Source organism: Diuraphis noxia, unplaced genomic scaffold (assembly GCF_037042655.1).
Source record: "Diuraphis noxia isolate RWA-SAM2 unplaced genomic scaffold, SU_Dnox_SAM2 contig0002, whole genome shotgun sequence".
Taxonomy (NCBI): Eukaryota; Metazoa; Arthropoda; class Insecta; order Hemiptera; family Aphididae; genus Diuraphis; species Diuraphis noxia.
Window position 1 is genome coordinate 52108008 of NW_028301712.1, and position 16999 is coordinate 52125006.

General features: G+C 28.5%; 1 protein-coding gene across 1 annotated transcript; it reads left to right on the top strand.

The window, feature by feature from the left end:
- Window positions 1–605: 605 nt before the first annotated feature.
- Window positions 606–7650, top strand: LOC107168978 (immunomodulatory peroxidase-like). Its single transcript, XM_089220632.1, has 13 exons — window positions 606–776; window positions 877–1024; window positions 1116–1318; window positions 1513–1686; window positions 3130–3308; window positions 3594–3792; window positions 4748–4945; window positions 5112–5259; window positions 5341–5497; window positions 5607–5780; window positions 6469–6667; window positions 6795–6897; window positions 7235–7650. The coding sequence occupies exons 1-13, from the start codon at window positions 695–697 to the stop codon at window positions 7296–7298; spliced, it is 2028 nt and encodes a 675-aa protein (XP_089076758.1). The 5' UTR covers window positions 606–694; the 3' UTR covers window positions 7299–7650.
- Window positions 7651–16999: the final 9349 nt, after the last annotated feature.

Genomic DNA, 16999 nt, shown 5'->3' on the forward strand with positions numbered 1-16999 from the left:
ACTAATTCTTATATAGTTTTTATATTAGAATGTGAAAATTACAAATTATTATAATATTATATCCATAGACATATAATATATAACCTACCGACCTACCAATACAAGACCACCACACTATTGCAGTTCAAATAAATAATAAAACATCTTCAGTTGTGTAATTAATTTATTCCAAGCAAAATCCTTATCACATTGCCGTAAACCGGTATGCCTATCCATATTGGGAGGAATATATTCAAATTTTTACGAAATAATTCTACGATTGAAATAAGTTCTAATGATATATAAATATGACGGTCGTATTCAATTTACTTTTTCAAACTAGATCTAAATTCAATTATGCAAAATATGATAATAATTGTTTAATTATAAATATTTACCTAAACAAATTTGCATGTATAGTGATAATCACTCATAAGTATAGAGGTACCTGTGGCCGGGCAAGATTAGCTGACCAAAAGCACTAATTATTATGTTTAATGTAACGAGCGCCAATTTAATGGCCGCAACAGTTTAAATTGTAATACCATTGTAATTATTTGTAATACTGTAAGATAGTATTGTTTAAGCATGATATTTAAAATTCAAACCTATATATAGGTAAGTAGGGCTACGGCAATCCAAACATACATAGCTAAGACCTCAATGCGTTTCAGTTGTGACCGTAGCATAGTTGACAGTTGTTAAAAATAAAAAAATGAAAAGAATCATTGTTTTTGCGTTATTTGTTTGTGCGTCGTGTAATTTTCATAATAATGAAGGAGCCGGACTCAAATCAGGTGAATATATCTTAAATAAAATCATTTAATTAAAATGTATAGGCAAAGAAAACATAATTTAACATTTTCATAACTCATATCATAATTGTTATTTACGTAGATAAAAATAACCGACCAAAATCACGGTGCTTACAAGCTAAAAATAATAATCTCAAGAAAAACAATTTCTTTCGAGATGAAGGAACTCATAATGTGACTATAATAAGAGATGAACCTGCAGTTTTAGATTTAAATCCAGCTAAGATACCGTAAATTAAAATTAAATATTAATAAATTATTATGCATCGACATTGCATTCCATGTTATTAATGAATGTATTGTTTTAAAAATTTCCATTAGATCTCTAATGGCTCCATCAAAATCCATTGGACTGTTACAACCGATAGACATTGACCTTGCCGATAGATGCTTCTCTAAGCCCAAGTGTGATCCCAATGCACCATTCAGAACTATAGATGGCAGTTGTAATAATTTGAATTTTCCAGTTTGGGGACAAACGAATATAGCGAATACTCGAATTATTGATGCAAATTACTCGGATGGTAACTATGTATAATACCAAACATTATTATATTAGTTTCCCTTGATTCTATTATCTATTAATTATTTATTTAATAATAGTATAAATAATAAACATATTATTTAAAAAAAAAAAAAAAAAAAATGTTTACTAAAACAATGTTTACTAAAAAAAATAAAAATAATATCGATGTTTAACGTATTACTACAATTTAAGGTAAATCGCAGCAAAGAAAAGCGATTTCAGGTCGCGAATTGCCAAATTCCAGACATTTACGAACAACTTTATTCATAGATATGGATAAACCTGCATTGGAACATAATGTATTGGTCACACAATTCGGACAAATGATTGCACATGATACCGAATTGGCATTTCCTAAACGTTCAGGTGAAAATCTTTTTTTTGTTAAAAAATAAAATATACTTAAACATTTGTCATAGTCATATTAAAATGTTTCATTATTGCGTATCATATAATTTCATACCAAAAAATATTATTTCAAAATAATAATATGCGTGTTTACTGTTTAGTACACCACAATTAAATTGTATAATTGGTTGTCAGTCGTAGACCTTATTTTACCCTTTTCTCACTTTTAGGTCATCTTTTCAGTAGTTGTCGTTAGCCACCAATGGCATAAAATTTATGTTAGTATAATCGTATAAATTAATGTATAATAAGATAATATATTATTACCTATACATTTTTACATGCAATCATTTATGTACATATTATATAATAATATTATGTATTTATTTTTTTTATTTTACAATTTGAAATACACAATCTGTATAACATAGCACAATAAGTATATATGATGATATTATTATAGTAGCATGAATATTTTGAATTAAGAAGTCACCCATTGGTGACACTTGGCTGCAAATATTATGTATTACAACGAAATAGTATATTTTCATAGATAACATTGTATCATATGAAGAAAAAAAATACAATATTTTAATACATTTTTGGTAATAAGTTATGACACATTGGTATTTCGTAGGTATTTTAAATATCATAATAACATTCAACATATTTGTATTGCATGAATCCACTTAACGTTAGGTATTCGTATTTGATATGGTTTAACCACTCAGATGCGTATTTTATCTAGCTGTATGAGGGGTATACTAAAATTATTAAACACAAGCTTAAATTCAACCCTATTTATATCACTGTGAACTGTTTTTATTTAAGGGTCTGATGAATATTGACACTTTTCTAATAGAAATAATGATAAGTATTAAATTTCAAAGAGATTTCCGGTAGCATATTTAATATTGCTTATACTGTTCCAATATAAAACCAATAATTATTCAAGTCATGAGAAAGTGATCGCCCCCATAGCCTCTTTCCCCTAAAATACGCCAGTGGTACCACTCGTATATACCTAAACCTATTTATATTATAAAACGTATATGTTGAATTTATTTTTATATAACTGCAATCAATATAATATTTAATAACAGAAGATGAGTTAAGAGACAATTTTGTGATAAGTAAATAATTATCTGAAACCTTAAGGTTCTAACTTAAGTTGCTCTGAATTTCACCAACCAACTTAATATATTTTAAATTAAGTTAATGAATTTAAAAACTATAGACTTTTTTTTAATAGGATCGCTGTAGTCAAAATCATTTCGACACGCATGTAAAAATCTAACATAAATAATCGAAGCATATTTTAAAATTATTTATATAATATTTTAATTATTTTATTGATTTTTTCAATCTAAAATAGATAGGTTATTAAAATTTAAAATATTTATTAATTAGTAATAGGTATATAAAAACATATCTTAATAATAAAAATGTGTTGTATTAAAGTAAATGGCGGTAAACTTGAGTGTTGTAACCCAGACGGTACGACTCCACGATTTCTGCCAAAAGGGTGCCTTCCAATAACAATACCGCAAGACGACCCTGGTTCGAAAAAACGATGTATGTCCATTCCACGATCAGCTGATACATCAGACATTGGTTGTCAGATCCAACCAGTCAGACAAGTAAGCATTATAATCTATAATACAATTTCCAAAACTACAAATTTATTAATATTTAAAATATTATAAAACTTATACATTAAATACATTTTAATTAAAAACATACGCGTAGAATGGTAATAGGGATAAAGAAGCCATGGCCTCTTGAGATATATTTTTTTTAGTTAGATTTTTGAATGTATTATGTTGTGTAATCGAATCATTATAAACTATACCCCCGGCTTTTTCCCCACATCAAGCCTATGCCTAAAAATAAACAATAATATATATTGTAATTTTGTATTTTAGCTTATTGGCGTTACTAGTTTTATTGATTGTTCCGCGTTGTACGGTTCAGATGCTGTTACAGCAAAAAGTTTACGTACACTTATGAATGGTAAGCTCAAAACACAGACTGGACCTAACGGAAAATCATACTTATCAAATGTCAAAAAACCAACACAGTCATGCAACGTCCCTGCAGATAATTCGGCTTGCTATGCTTCAGGTAATTCAAATTCATATGTTCGTTAAACTATTTGAGGTTTTTTTTTAAATTTGTGAATTTTTAAAACAATAAAATCAGTTTTATTCGTCTTGAATTTAGTTTAAAAACCTTTTCACTGATAAGTCATGATATAGATTATCATTTAGGCGGGTAGGAACTAACAAAAAACAAATTAATTAATAAATCGTAATGGAATCTTTGAAAAAATCACTTAAATAGCTCGGTATTAACAGCTAAATCAAGTTGTGTAGTTGAAAATTAAATATGTTTATATTATAATAATTGTGCCAATTAAACAATTAATGTGTATAGTAACGTGTATTATTTTAGTTTTAGTTTTCTCTTCAAAATATTAAGCGATATGTTTCTAAATTACAAAATGTAATCTTTAAAATTGCAGGCATTTTTATGAATTAATATATTAATAAATTATAATAACCTCGTTTCTAAATAGGCTGTTTAACATATCTAAACAAATATAATTCTTTAACTTCGTGCACTGTTAAAAATCATTAAAACAATAATTGTAGCTACAAAATATGAGACATATTAAAACTATTAAAGTATACCTATAAATCAACTAAAACATTAAGTAATAATTAAATAATTATCAATAACATACTTTTGACTAACCAAAAAGTGCAATGGTTCTTATCGAATAAATATGTATCAGTTATTCACATTCCAACATTATTTCACAGATTGTTTTTTTTTTTTCAAAATTGAATCCAGTATTACTATTTTGTCCACATAACTATATCATACATCAGAATATTACTTATGGGTTTACTGACAAAATAATATGCATTGAGTGACATTTTTCAATAAAAATACATGTTTTATTCAAATCTTTGAATCTATTCCTAATATAAAATTGTTAATAAATGTATCTTATTAAATTCTAATATATTCAACTGTATTAATAATCATTGTTTGAATTTTTCATTGGTTTCAGGAGACTCAAGAGTTAACCAACATCCCAATATGGCAGTAAATACAATTTCCTTAATGAGACTACATAACTTACTGTGTGATGAGTTCAAAAAATTAAACCCAACATGGAACGATGAAAAAATATACCACCAAGCAAGGAGATTAGTTATTGCAATGTATCAGCATGTTACATACAATGAATTTTTGCCGGTGATTTTGGGTGGGTGCTGAATACTATTATTTTTTGTGTTTGATTTTCAATAGTAAAATAAACAACTATTATAGAGTTATATGTATAGGTACTGTACACTATACATTAAATACTCGACATAATAACATGCGTATAATATATTGTTATTATTATATTATTATTTTAATAATTACAGGCCGAGATTATTGCAAAGCAAATAATTTACTACCGTTAAGTGATGGCTTTGACAATAATTATGACGCATTCTTAAACCCGACTACATTTACTAGTTTTACCGCTGCTGCGTATAGAGGTCTCCACAGTTATATACAAGGGTCTATGGAGTAATGAAATTACTTAATCATAACAGCATTGTTCTATAGAAACCTATTTCAATTGTATTAATAATATGATTTATTTTACAGTTTAGTTAGTGAATCTAGACAAACCACATCAAAGTTACGTCTAAGTGATATTTTTTTGAGATCTGACATTGTACAAGATAAAGACAATTATGATAGTCTCATCAGAGGAATGCTAACTCAACACGCACAGGGACAAGATCAATTTTTTACTAAAGAGGTGTTTTATTTCGGTTTTGATTACAGAAATTGTTATAATTATTGTATTAATCGTAGAAAAAAATATAATATTATTTTTAAACAATAAATATTTCAATTGTTTAATCCAGATCACTGAATTCCTATTCAAAAGCTTTAACAAAACGGACGGTTCTGACTTGATTACCTTAGACATAGAACGCGGCCGAGATTTCGGTGAACCCTCGTATAATAAATTCAGGCAACTGTGCGGATTGAGAGCAGCCAGAACATTTGGTGACTTTACCGATCAAATTAGTAAAAAAGTAATGACTTAAGAGTGCGCAACACCCGTATTTGTTTCTCAGTCTTACAAACGCGTAGCATAACAAATTTACGCTCATCAGTTCACGTTTTACTCCGTTACCTTAAAAACTAGAGTGAATAGACCTATTATGAAACTTAATAGTAAGAACATTATCTGTGTTTTGTTGGAAGTATTTTTACGATAATTCAGTTTTTAAGTGAGTTATGAGAATTTTTATTATACACCCATAACCAGTGGCGTGCGCAGGGGGGGATGATGGGGGATATATCCCCCCCATGGGCTTTTTTTTAGTCTTCTAACGAGTGGATTTTGGATCTCTAGTTCATCAACATAAACATAATACATTTTTATTTATGACATCCCCCCCCCCATACCAAATTCCTGCGCACGCCACTGCCCATAACACACTTAAAAACTGAATTATCGTAAAAAAAACTTCGGAAAAAACACAGATAATGTTCTTACCATCAAGTTTTATAATAGTTTTATTCACTTTAATTTTTGAGCCAACGCAGTAAACCGTGAAAATCTGAGAGTAAATTTGCTACGTTACGCGTTTGTCAGGTTAAAACAACAAATGCGGGTGTTGCGCCCTCTTAATACTTTTATAAATAAATCATAAATGCATCGCATACCTACGTTCTTGTTTATCAAAAATATTTTATAAATTTAAAAATGTTATGTAGAACGTGGACGCTTTAGCTAGCATATACGAACATGTGAACGATGTTGACTATTACGCAGCTGGTATTTTAGAAAAACAAAAACCTGGATCCATATTTGGGCACACATTCCAATGCGTTATCGGTGAAATGTTTTTCAGATGGAAATTTGGTGACAGATTTTATTATGAATTTGGAAATCAACCTGGTTCTTTTACCTTAGGTAGGTAACGTTGACGGTTATACAATTTAAGAATTTAAGTACAGTAGTACGTTTTTATATTCATTATAACTTTACTGTTTGATATATATATATTTTTAATTAATATTATTGTACCTAATTGAAAAAGGCCAACTTAAAGAAATACGAAAAACGACATTGGCTTTCATAATGTGTGTGACGTCAGACATTCGTTTCATACAACGAAATGCATTCGATGTACCCAGTAGTCGGTGAGTATCTACTTTCAAATTTTATTATTTACAATTTAAATCGCTTCCACATAAATTTTTACAATACATATACGCATACACAGGTATTTTAACAGTTTTATCTTACAAATGTTTATTATATTTTTCATTATGTATTTAAATATAAGAATAAAATATCGTATTACTGTTTAAATGCTTAATACCCAAAATCATATTAGGTATACACTTTTAAAAGTGTTAATTGATTTAATAACGTTATTATTATAATCCTTGCGAATACCATTATTAATGAAAAATTGTTAAGTGTTTTTTACTCGATTCATAAAATATACAAATAATCAATTGTTTTTTTTTTCAGTAATCCATTGGTATCTTGTAACTCAATAACAAAAATAAATTTGGCTCCATGGATAGATAAATAATGGGATCATTCGTCAATTACTTCAGTTATAAATATTTATAGATTATATACTTATTATCTCATATGTAACTAATAAATAAAATAGTATAATCTATATTTATTATTAAATATAGGTACATTGGCGTAGTATTAGAAGTTAGAGCGAAATATAGTAACACTAGTACTACGCGTAATTAAAATTAAAAAAATTTTTTTATCATATTTGTATACTTTTTAAGTGTAAAGAATATTAAAAACTAAATGTTTGATAATTATTTGAATCTAATACAAAAATAATAACTTTAATTATACACGATACATTATTATAATTACGTGGGTCTAGAATAAAAAGGTTTTAAATCGTTTTTATGAAATTGTCCAGGAAAGCAATTTTAAGATTTGAGTTTAAATATTTAACTCCTTGATCAACATATTTTTAAAATTAAAGTTCTGAGCCATTCAGTAACTTGTATAGTTTAACTCACAACATTATTATAATAATAGAATTGTTTGGTACAAAATTTAATAAAATAAAAATTATAAATTGCATTATAGTATCAAAAGGTTCTACAATTAGTACGTTTTCATCCTAAAATAAAAAAATATATATTTAATTATAACTTTTTCATTATTATTTATTATTTTTATTTGTGTTAGCTCAATCCTTTTCCGAATAATGTTTTTTTATTGCTACCAATACCTTCTAACACGAAATAATGTAATAATATTATGCAACATCAAAATCTGCATACCTCTCGATTGTAAAATTCTGTTGAATATGGACAAATGTTATTAATAATTATTAGGTAGGTACTGCTTAGTGCTTAGTATAATATTTATTAATTTATAGATTGTATATTTGTATCATTAACTTATAAGTAAATTGAAAGGGAAAATGTAGGACATTTTGATCTTTAATTTTATTTAATATTTCAATTCCATTAGATATATAAGTACATAATTTGTAACAATTAGATAATTTTAAAAACTACTCCAAGTATATGGGAAAGTTCTTACTTAATTAGTTATGAATAAAGCTAGAATTTAATTTGCTTTGGCATATTTCAATATTGTATCTACATAAATGTACATATAATGTTCAATACAGAGTATGCGAATTGGTACACATCGTGCGTAATGGAAACACATGAATATAATTTTACCCAAATGATTAAACAAATAAAAATGCAGTCCTTTATAAAAAATATTTAGAATGAGGGATACTCCAATTAATTATTTAATGCATATATCACTAGGCAGTTTAAAAATGGTTTTGATTAAAAAATTCAGGCATAAAGTTGTATTAGAATTGTTGAAATTTTTTAATGTAAGTTAATTGTATGGGTCATTAAATTAAGTAAGTTATTGTTTGATTATATTAGTAATAAACTTATAAATTAATTTTGTTGAAAACATTTTCAAACAATATAATAATCTAAAAATAATAATTAACCCTTTAAAATTAAATACTTATCCAGATTTAAAATTATTCTCTTAGTTACTAGCAAATGTTTCCAATTAAAAACAAAATAAAATTAATCTTTATGAACATTAAAAATTGTGTATAAAGAATCTACCAAAGGATCAACATACATTTTTATTGCTAACATATCTAGTATATTTGAGTATATGATTATGGTACACAAATAGTCAACAAAATAAATAGGATAAAAATAATTTGAAACTTTATTTATATAATTGTAATTTACCACAGACAATAAAATAATTTCAGCACTAGAAAAAAATAATAACGTTTAACCCTCAATTCAAAATAATAAAATTACAATATGGTATTTAGGAGGTAGTTAAATAAAAACTCAATAAAAAAATTCAAAGAAAAAAACTTGAAACTTAATATTATAAATTGTACATTTTCTTAAATACAAGGATTTGACAACAGCCTTTAACTCTTAGTAGTATTAAATATGAATAAAATAAACATAACATAATGATATTAAAATAAAAATAAAAATGCAAACAGGAAATAACTTTTAACCCTAGAATCGACACATGTATAATAACAATTTGTAGAATTATTTTTCAAAGTTTGAATTTTGATAATATTGTTGTGTAGTACAGTTAATCGATATCAGACATAAACTTGTATAAAGATTCAACATCTGCAATTTTTTCTAGAGTTACTTCTTTATTAAAGCCTTCACCTGCCTCGAGAGGATTAATAAACAAATTTTTTTCAAAACTAATTGAATGTGTAACTATGGACACGGCAGATGATAAAAATTTAAACCATCTTTGATTAAAACAATTATAACAGTGTCACGTTATTTTAAAATAAATTATTGTTAAACGTTCATCAATTAAATCATAAGCAACTTTCTGAGGAGATAAACTTATTTTTTATAGCCCATAAAATCTCGTAATTCATTTATACTTTCAATATCATTTTTTGAGTCTATAATGTTGTGAAGTAAACTAGGAATACAAAAATCGAATAATTTTTAAATATACTTTAAAAATATAAAAATTAATAAAAGCAAAAAAATTGATTTTTGTAATAGAAATATTGAACGTTATCTAAGTATTAAAAATCTAAGTTTTTCACTTATTTCGATCGACTTACTTCACTATCCAGATATATTTCTTCTGTTGCAGTATTTTGTAAAATTAATTTTTGAGCTTAGGTGAATATTTATTAAGAACCTACTAATGATTTGTTGTAACACAAAAAAACTCACACGCTATGGCGTATTCGTGTGACAATCTATCATAAATGTTTGGAGTTTCTAAACGATACGATACAGTTCTAAATTTAATAGCTACCATTTGAAATGAAGCAAACAGACACGATCAATTTGCCAACCATATGACCCACAGGTATCTTCTATATAGGGTTTTGCCGTTTTGGTGCTTTTGAATAATCGGTTTTAATTATTATTATTATTATTTTTTTTTTTAATTTCATTTTGACACTTATATGTACCTATTTGCAAAACAATGATTTATAGTAATAGAATTACGTTATGAATTAAATAAATCTGGGAATAGTTTGTTGGAATGATTTTTGCTTGACGTGCTAAGTTTACAGTGTTTTAAATAGCTCAGCATGTTTACACGGAAAAAAATTCGCTAGGTAACATTAAATTGTTCTGTTGGCAGTACCAACCTTAAAAAGCTCTTTCGGTGAGAACAAAATTAGTTTGAAATTTTTATTCAGGTTTAATGCCTCTACTCGCTATCATAAAGTTGTGCAGTTGGAAGTAAAGATCCATTGTGATAAATCCAACAAAGTCCGGATCATTCAACACTGCACATCAAGTTATCAATAAATTTCATATTTTATTTCACATGTATTAATTATGGTTGTGCTCCTGCAGATTTTATTAGGGTTCCTCGATTATAAGATAACCACCGATACGCAGTATAGTTAAGACTATATGACTGAACCTTCTAATATAACGCATAACTATAACTTTGTCAGCTACAGCAACACTTACAGCGGATGCACGTATATAATGGTACTCCTTTCAAATGTGACAATTTTTAAGTGAAACTTATTTTGAGAGTGATAGTCATTGATAAATAGGCAATGGAAACTAATCTAACAAATAAACATAAATGCTCGGTTAAATAATGTAAACGCGAACGCATTCAACCTTTAAGTGAACCTTTCTGCAGACTCTATGCCAACTAATAAGACAATAAATAAAAATGAACATCTTAACCATGGCAAAATAGATAGGTACGTATGTCAATATGTCAGTTAAATACAAGTTTTCGTTCTGTTAATTGAAGGTAGGCCTTCCCGCCATGGTCATGGTTTGCCTCATTTCATTGACCGATAAATTACCCAGCAGACATAGTGGCGAGGGTGAAATGGCCGGCGAACACAATGCGTACCAAAAGTTGCTGACATACCTATCTAATTTGTCATGATCTTTACTACATTTAAAGCTCATATCCCAGCTTTTGAACGTCAAACAGACTGAGACAAACATTTTAGGACTTTCTAGATTAAAGCGGATGTGTTGAACAACTTTAGTACTTTGAAACCTAACAACTATTTAATTATAAATTTAAACTTTGTAGTTAATATGAGCAGAGTAGTCGACTATTCGTTAGCCTAGTGTGTAACTAATGCAATATTGTTAAATTTTATCAAAACTGAAATGAGGTTTTGCATCATTACCTAGTCATAATATTGTATCATTAATTAAACAGTGATCAATTAATTTTAATTATGTAATAATACAATCAGGGTAATGGTATATAGTATAGATACCTATATTAATATATTATGTATTGGATATTTTACCAATAGTAATATTATTTACTTTAAAAAATAAATAGTAGGGTTCAAACGAAATATATTAAATTTGCATGTTTTGAATAATATAGATGTAATAGATATAATACAGTGTTATATATTTTGTTTTCAGAAAACTTATTAAAATTCCATTCCAAAATTATTTCAAATTAATGCTACCACATGCTAGTAGATAATAATATCAGTAAAGAATTTTTCCTTTTAATTCAATATTTATAATAAAACGTATAGGAGTTTAAATACTTTTTCTATAATTTAGATATATATATATATATGAGTATAAATACCTCATGAAGTGGAATAGAAATCGATTGCGTATTTAAAACAAATTGTATCATACGATAAGAAGGATTTCGTAAACATTTTTCGATGCTTCATTTATTAAACTTTTCAATTAATATCATGATTTTTTTTTATCAATTTGATACCAGACATGGTTGAGAATCATCGAATTATTGGTTAATGAACAAACGCTCTGCTGTAATAAAAATTAATTAAATTATGAGGGGTGATAATAACGATGACGGACGAGAAAATTTTATATGGACTCATTAATATGGTATATTTATGTAATAGAGAAAAGTTGAGAAGTGTGGGGATTTTTTCCTATAGCACCTAATTAAGTTAAACAGGTTCGTTTTTTACATGTAGATGTCTTATAGCTGGAGTAATTCTATAAATTTGTATAACACCAAAAATGTTACCATTACTTCGTTGTGTGCGTCGGGAGCTCAAAATATTATTGTATTTTTCTGACCAATTTCACGTAATAGTTGCCATGACAACCAAACAATAATATAGTTAAGATTAAGTTAAGATTAAGATTAAGGCTGCCCTTAGCAACAGATGATTAATAATAATAGAATTACGATACCATAACAACTTCATTATACTTTTTAGATTCTAAGCGTATCTAACGATCATAATTCATAATTGAAAATTAAACTAATAACTTGTTATTTCCTATGTAAAATGAAGTCAGTAGCTACATGACATATACATGTATCTATGTATTTACATGGAAAGTGAATACTCTCTCTCCTTTTTTTTTAAATTGTTATTAGGATCACACGTATAGACATTGTGTATTTTTAAATCTATATATATATATATATGGATTTCTGTTTGTCTGTCTATATGTCATTTATGCTTTCCTAAACTGCTGGACCGATTGTGACGAAATTTGTTACACAGATATATTAGATCAATGGGCAGAATATAGGCCAAGTTTAGTGGCTTATATTTTAAGGTTTTTTCGCCTATAGGGACTTTCCAATTCGCCGCCTTCCTCCCCCCTTTCATCAAGGCTACAATTTAATTTTCAAATTAATAACTACATCCAATAAAATTCTGTCTTTATTATAAGAAATCGAACCCGCATTGAATGCACGTGTTTTGTTATCTATGTGCTCGTACTGTGTTGCGTATGTGTATAATATTATAGTTGTAGATACTACATGTAGATAGATGATTAATTTTGAGTGAACAAAAATTAGTTGAGTTTGATATCATCAAATTAAAAATACTTTTTATAATTTTGTAAAAAAAAAAATCGTTGAAATTTGCTGACCTCTAGTGTTGCCGCTCTAGGCCCGAGCCTATAGGGCCTGTGCCCAATTACGCCTCTGCTGATGTATATATCTAAATTATAAGAAAAAGTTAATAAAAATGATAGGCCCAAATAATAAAATTATTATCAATAAATATCCTTCAATTGAATAGGTACTTGAATGGTCAGGCTTTTCTTGATAAAACGAACAAAATTACATAACGATAAACCAAATTGAATATCGTTATAGGATTATTACTTAATATATTATTTTAACCATCATCTACCTATATTTATACAAATATAACTATTAGTATAATCACAGGATACGAATTTGGGCGCTATTTAATTGGCTCTCAATTTTGGGTAAATATGAATTCGACACTTGAATTTGCTCCTGAAAAATGTGTGTTTGAATTGGCTCCCTAAACTATAAAATATTATTATTTAACCAAGAGTTCTCATATTATACACGTTTATACTTTTACGACGTCAGCCTACTATATAGCCTGACAATTTGCACTCAAATATAGTATAGCGCAGGATATACCTATATTATTATATTTATACCTATACAGTATACATATTTATTGAATTTAGTCTTATCGGCTTAATCTTTGTAATCTAACTACTCTAGTACACTAGGACATAATGTCTACCTAACTTTAAAATAAAAGACAAAGACAAAGTAAATGTGTTTGCTTCTCAATTGGCTGAAACACTTTAACATCATTCGTGCACCGATCCCGAAAACGATTCAATTATCGAAATTCAACGATTTCTAACAGCTCCCCTACCTATGTCTATACCTGCTAAACCCATTTCTCAAAGTGAAATTCAGTTTATAATTAAAAAACTACCCCCAGGCAAGGCACCTGGAAATTACCTCATTACAATTAATAAAATTATTAAAAATCTGTCTCTCAAAACTTTAACATAGCTCACCCACATATATAATTCTATGCTAAGATTATCTCACTTCCCAAAAATTTGGAAATTTGCAGTCATTATACTTGTACCCAAACCAAATAAACCTAAACACTTATATTCATCATACCGTCCCATAAGTTTACTCCCAGTTCTTAGTAAACTTTTTTGAAAAGGCCCTACTGAAAAGACTACGTCCCATCCTTCAAAACAATCAAATCATACCAAATAATCAGTTTGGATTTAGAAATAGGCACTCAACAATTCATCAAGTTCATCGTCTTACCGACGAAATCTCAACTGCTCTCGAAAACAAAGAATACTGTTCTGAACTTTTTTTAGATATTGCCCAAGCATTCGATAAAGTCTGGCACGACGGCTTACTATACAAATTAAAACTTTTCATGCCAGCTCCCTACTATCTTATTATAAAATCGTATTTACAAAATCGTTCGTTTGTCGTACGACAGGGTAACGATATCTCATCTACTCACTCAATTTATGCTGAAGTCCCGCATGGTAGTGATTTATCCCCTGATCTATATAATATATTCACAGCAGATATTCCTCAATCTTGCAACACCTTTCTTGCAACATACGCCGATGGCACAGCTATTCTTTCCTCTAGTTCAAATCCTATCCTAGCTTCAGCTGCAATCCAGGACCATGCTAATAAAATAGACGAATGGGCCAAAAAATGGAAAATCAAAATAAATACTGACAAATCTGTGCAAGTTGCTTTCACGTTAAAACAATCTCCCCGTGAATGCCCTCAATTAACCATGAACAACGCCCCCATCCCTGTCCAAACCGAAGTAAAGTACTTAGGCATAACACTCGATAAAAGACTTACCTGGGGCCCCCACCTAAAAGAAAAAAGAAAATCAGCGAACAATAGACTTCACCTCCTCCGACCACTCCTCAACTCCAAAACAAAATTATTATATATAAGTCAATCATAAGACCAGTCTGGTCTTATGGAATAGCAATCTGGGGCCCAGCCAAGCCCTCGAACATCAGGCCAATTTAGGCTTTTCAATCAATTGTGCTAAGGTTAGTAACCAAAGCGTCCAAAGCCCCCTAGTACGTTTCAAACTCTTCCTTACACAATGACTTAAAAATATTAACTACCACTGAACTAGCCAAAACAATGTATAAACGTTTCCACCTAAATTTAAGCACTCATAACAATACTTTAATATGAAATATGTCCTCCCTCACCCTCCCAAAAAAACCCATCACGCAGACTAAAGCGAAAATGGTGTAGAGACCTATTAAATTAGTAAAGGAGGTGTTACCATTGGGTTTCTTCCTCATCACGTCATTCATGCTACTTTATTCTGTTTTTATCTTATTTGCTTATTGTAATTATTGTGTACAGATTGTAAATTGTCTTTCTTAATAAAAAAAAAAAAAACTTTAAAATATTAACAACATTTTGGTAACCAATATATTTTTGAAAAAAAAATACTAGGGAACCAGTTCAATGGTAAATTTTCGGAAGCCAATTCAAAGGTACTTATTAAGGGTAAAATATTTACTACCTGGTTTGGGGAGCCAATTCAAATGCGCCGACGAATTTAACACACAGTTCTAGGCATATAAGAGGTAGGATTTTTAACGGGCTATGATAGAGTGCGCAGGTTCAATTAGTTTTAAATAAATATTTCGTTAACAATCCGTTGTATAATTCTATTGTATATTCTCCTTATCATACAATAGCAGCTTCAGTGATTTAAGTAATTATTCAATTATGTCAACAAAATTATTATATAAAAAATATTTATTTGCTCATACCAATTTCAACGTGTTTAATTAATTATTACAACAGCTTACCTACATATAATGGTTTTCTTGACCATTGATTTGTTATAATATTTAAAAAAAAAATGATAATTACATTCCCCTTAAAATATACCATAACAATATAATAATGTCATCACAATGTTCCCAACGTGTTCCCAACATCGTGTCTCACTTCAAAAATTTAATTTCGGCTCTATGTTTTAATAGTCACGGGAACGCCTATTAAGTTCCCTTATTCTACAGTCGCTGTATCAAACTGGTCACGCGTCGAAACACACGGTAAAATCGCAGTTGATGCGATACTATCCTTAAAATTTTATGCGAACTAATACCTACTCATTTAATCGCTAAATAATAGATTTTTCGCATTAGTCATAATCATAAACCTAAGAATATCACTATACGATATTAATGTTATGTATCGTAGCCGTCAGTGGATGACCACGAGGGCGACTTGGACGAGAAGGGTCCTCACTATCTGCCCCGTCACGGTTTGTATTCTCATTTTATTTAAATATTACGTGAATATATAATATATATGTATAATAGGCAATAGATTATATTATAGGTATGTATTATAATTGCCTAGTAGGTACTACATATTATACTATAAACGTATATGATATTATGTATTCTAAACGAATAAACTTTGCTCGTTCATTATTTTTAAAATATTTTTATTCATCTTGTATCAAATGCATATAATGATAATATAGTAATATTGTGACTTGGTGTGGCGTGGTTGAACACTTAACTGCGGAAAGCATATGAGTGTACGTACCAGCTGCCTGTGTTACTAACTACCGGATGGGTGAACACCTCGGGTTTTTAGTAACAAATCCTTGCCATAAATGAAAAAAACGTGTTCAAACCAACCATACCCTCCCTCACAGTTGAAAAATATACTATAAACAACCGCCTTATGGTCTATGTTTCTACGGGTTAATAAAATATGTTTATATATATGAAAAATAACTGATGAAGAAATTATATTGTGTAATTGTTTAAGCTGCATCATTTCACTTTGTTCAATAATACATTTTATCATGTTTATGCCTATGTATTTTAGTTTATAAAGAAATCATTATAATTTATTATAATAACTTTAATTATTTACGCGTTCATCATCGGAATAATATAGTATAACACATAATAA

What these genes read in the sequence shown, in the direction of transcription:
- LOC107168978 (XM_089220632.1), top strand. Translation starts at nt 695, where the DNA reads ATGAAAAGAATCATTGTTTTTGCGTTATTTGTTTGTGCGTCGTGTAAT. An exon ending in TGATGCAAATTACTCGGATG is followed by an intron (nt 1,319 to 1,512) that starts GTAACTATGTAT and finishes CTACAATTTAAG; the next exon opens with GTAAATCGCAGCAAAGAAAA. An exon ending in TTCGATGTACCCAGTAGTCG is followed by an intron (nt 6,898 to 7,234) that starts GTGAGTATCTAC and finishes TTTTTTTTTCAG; the next exon opens with TAATCCATTGGTATCTTGTA.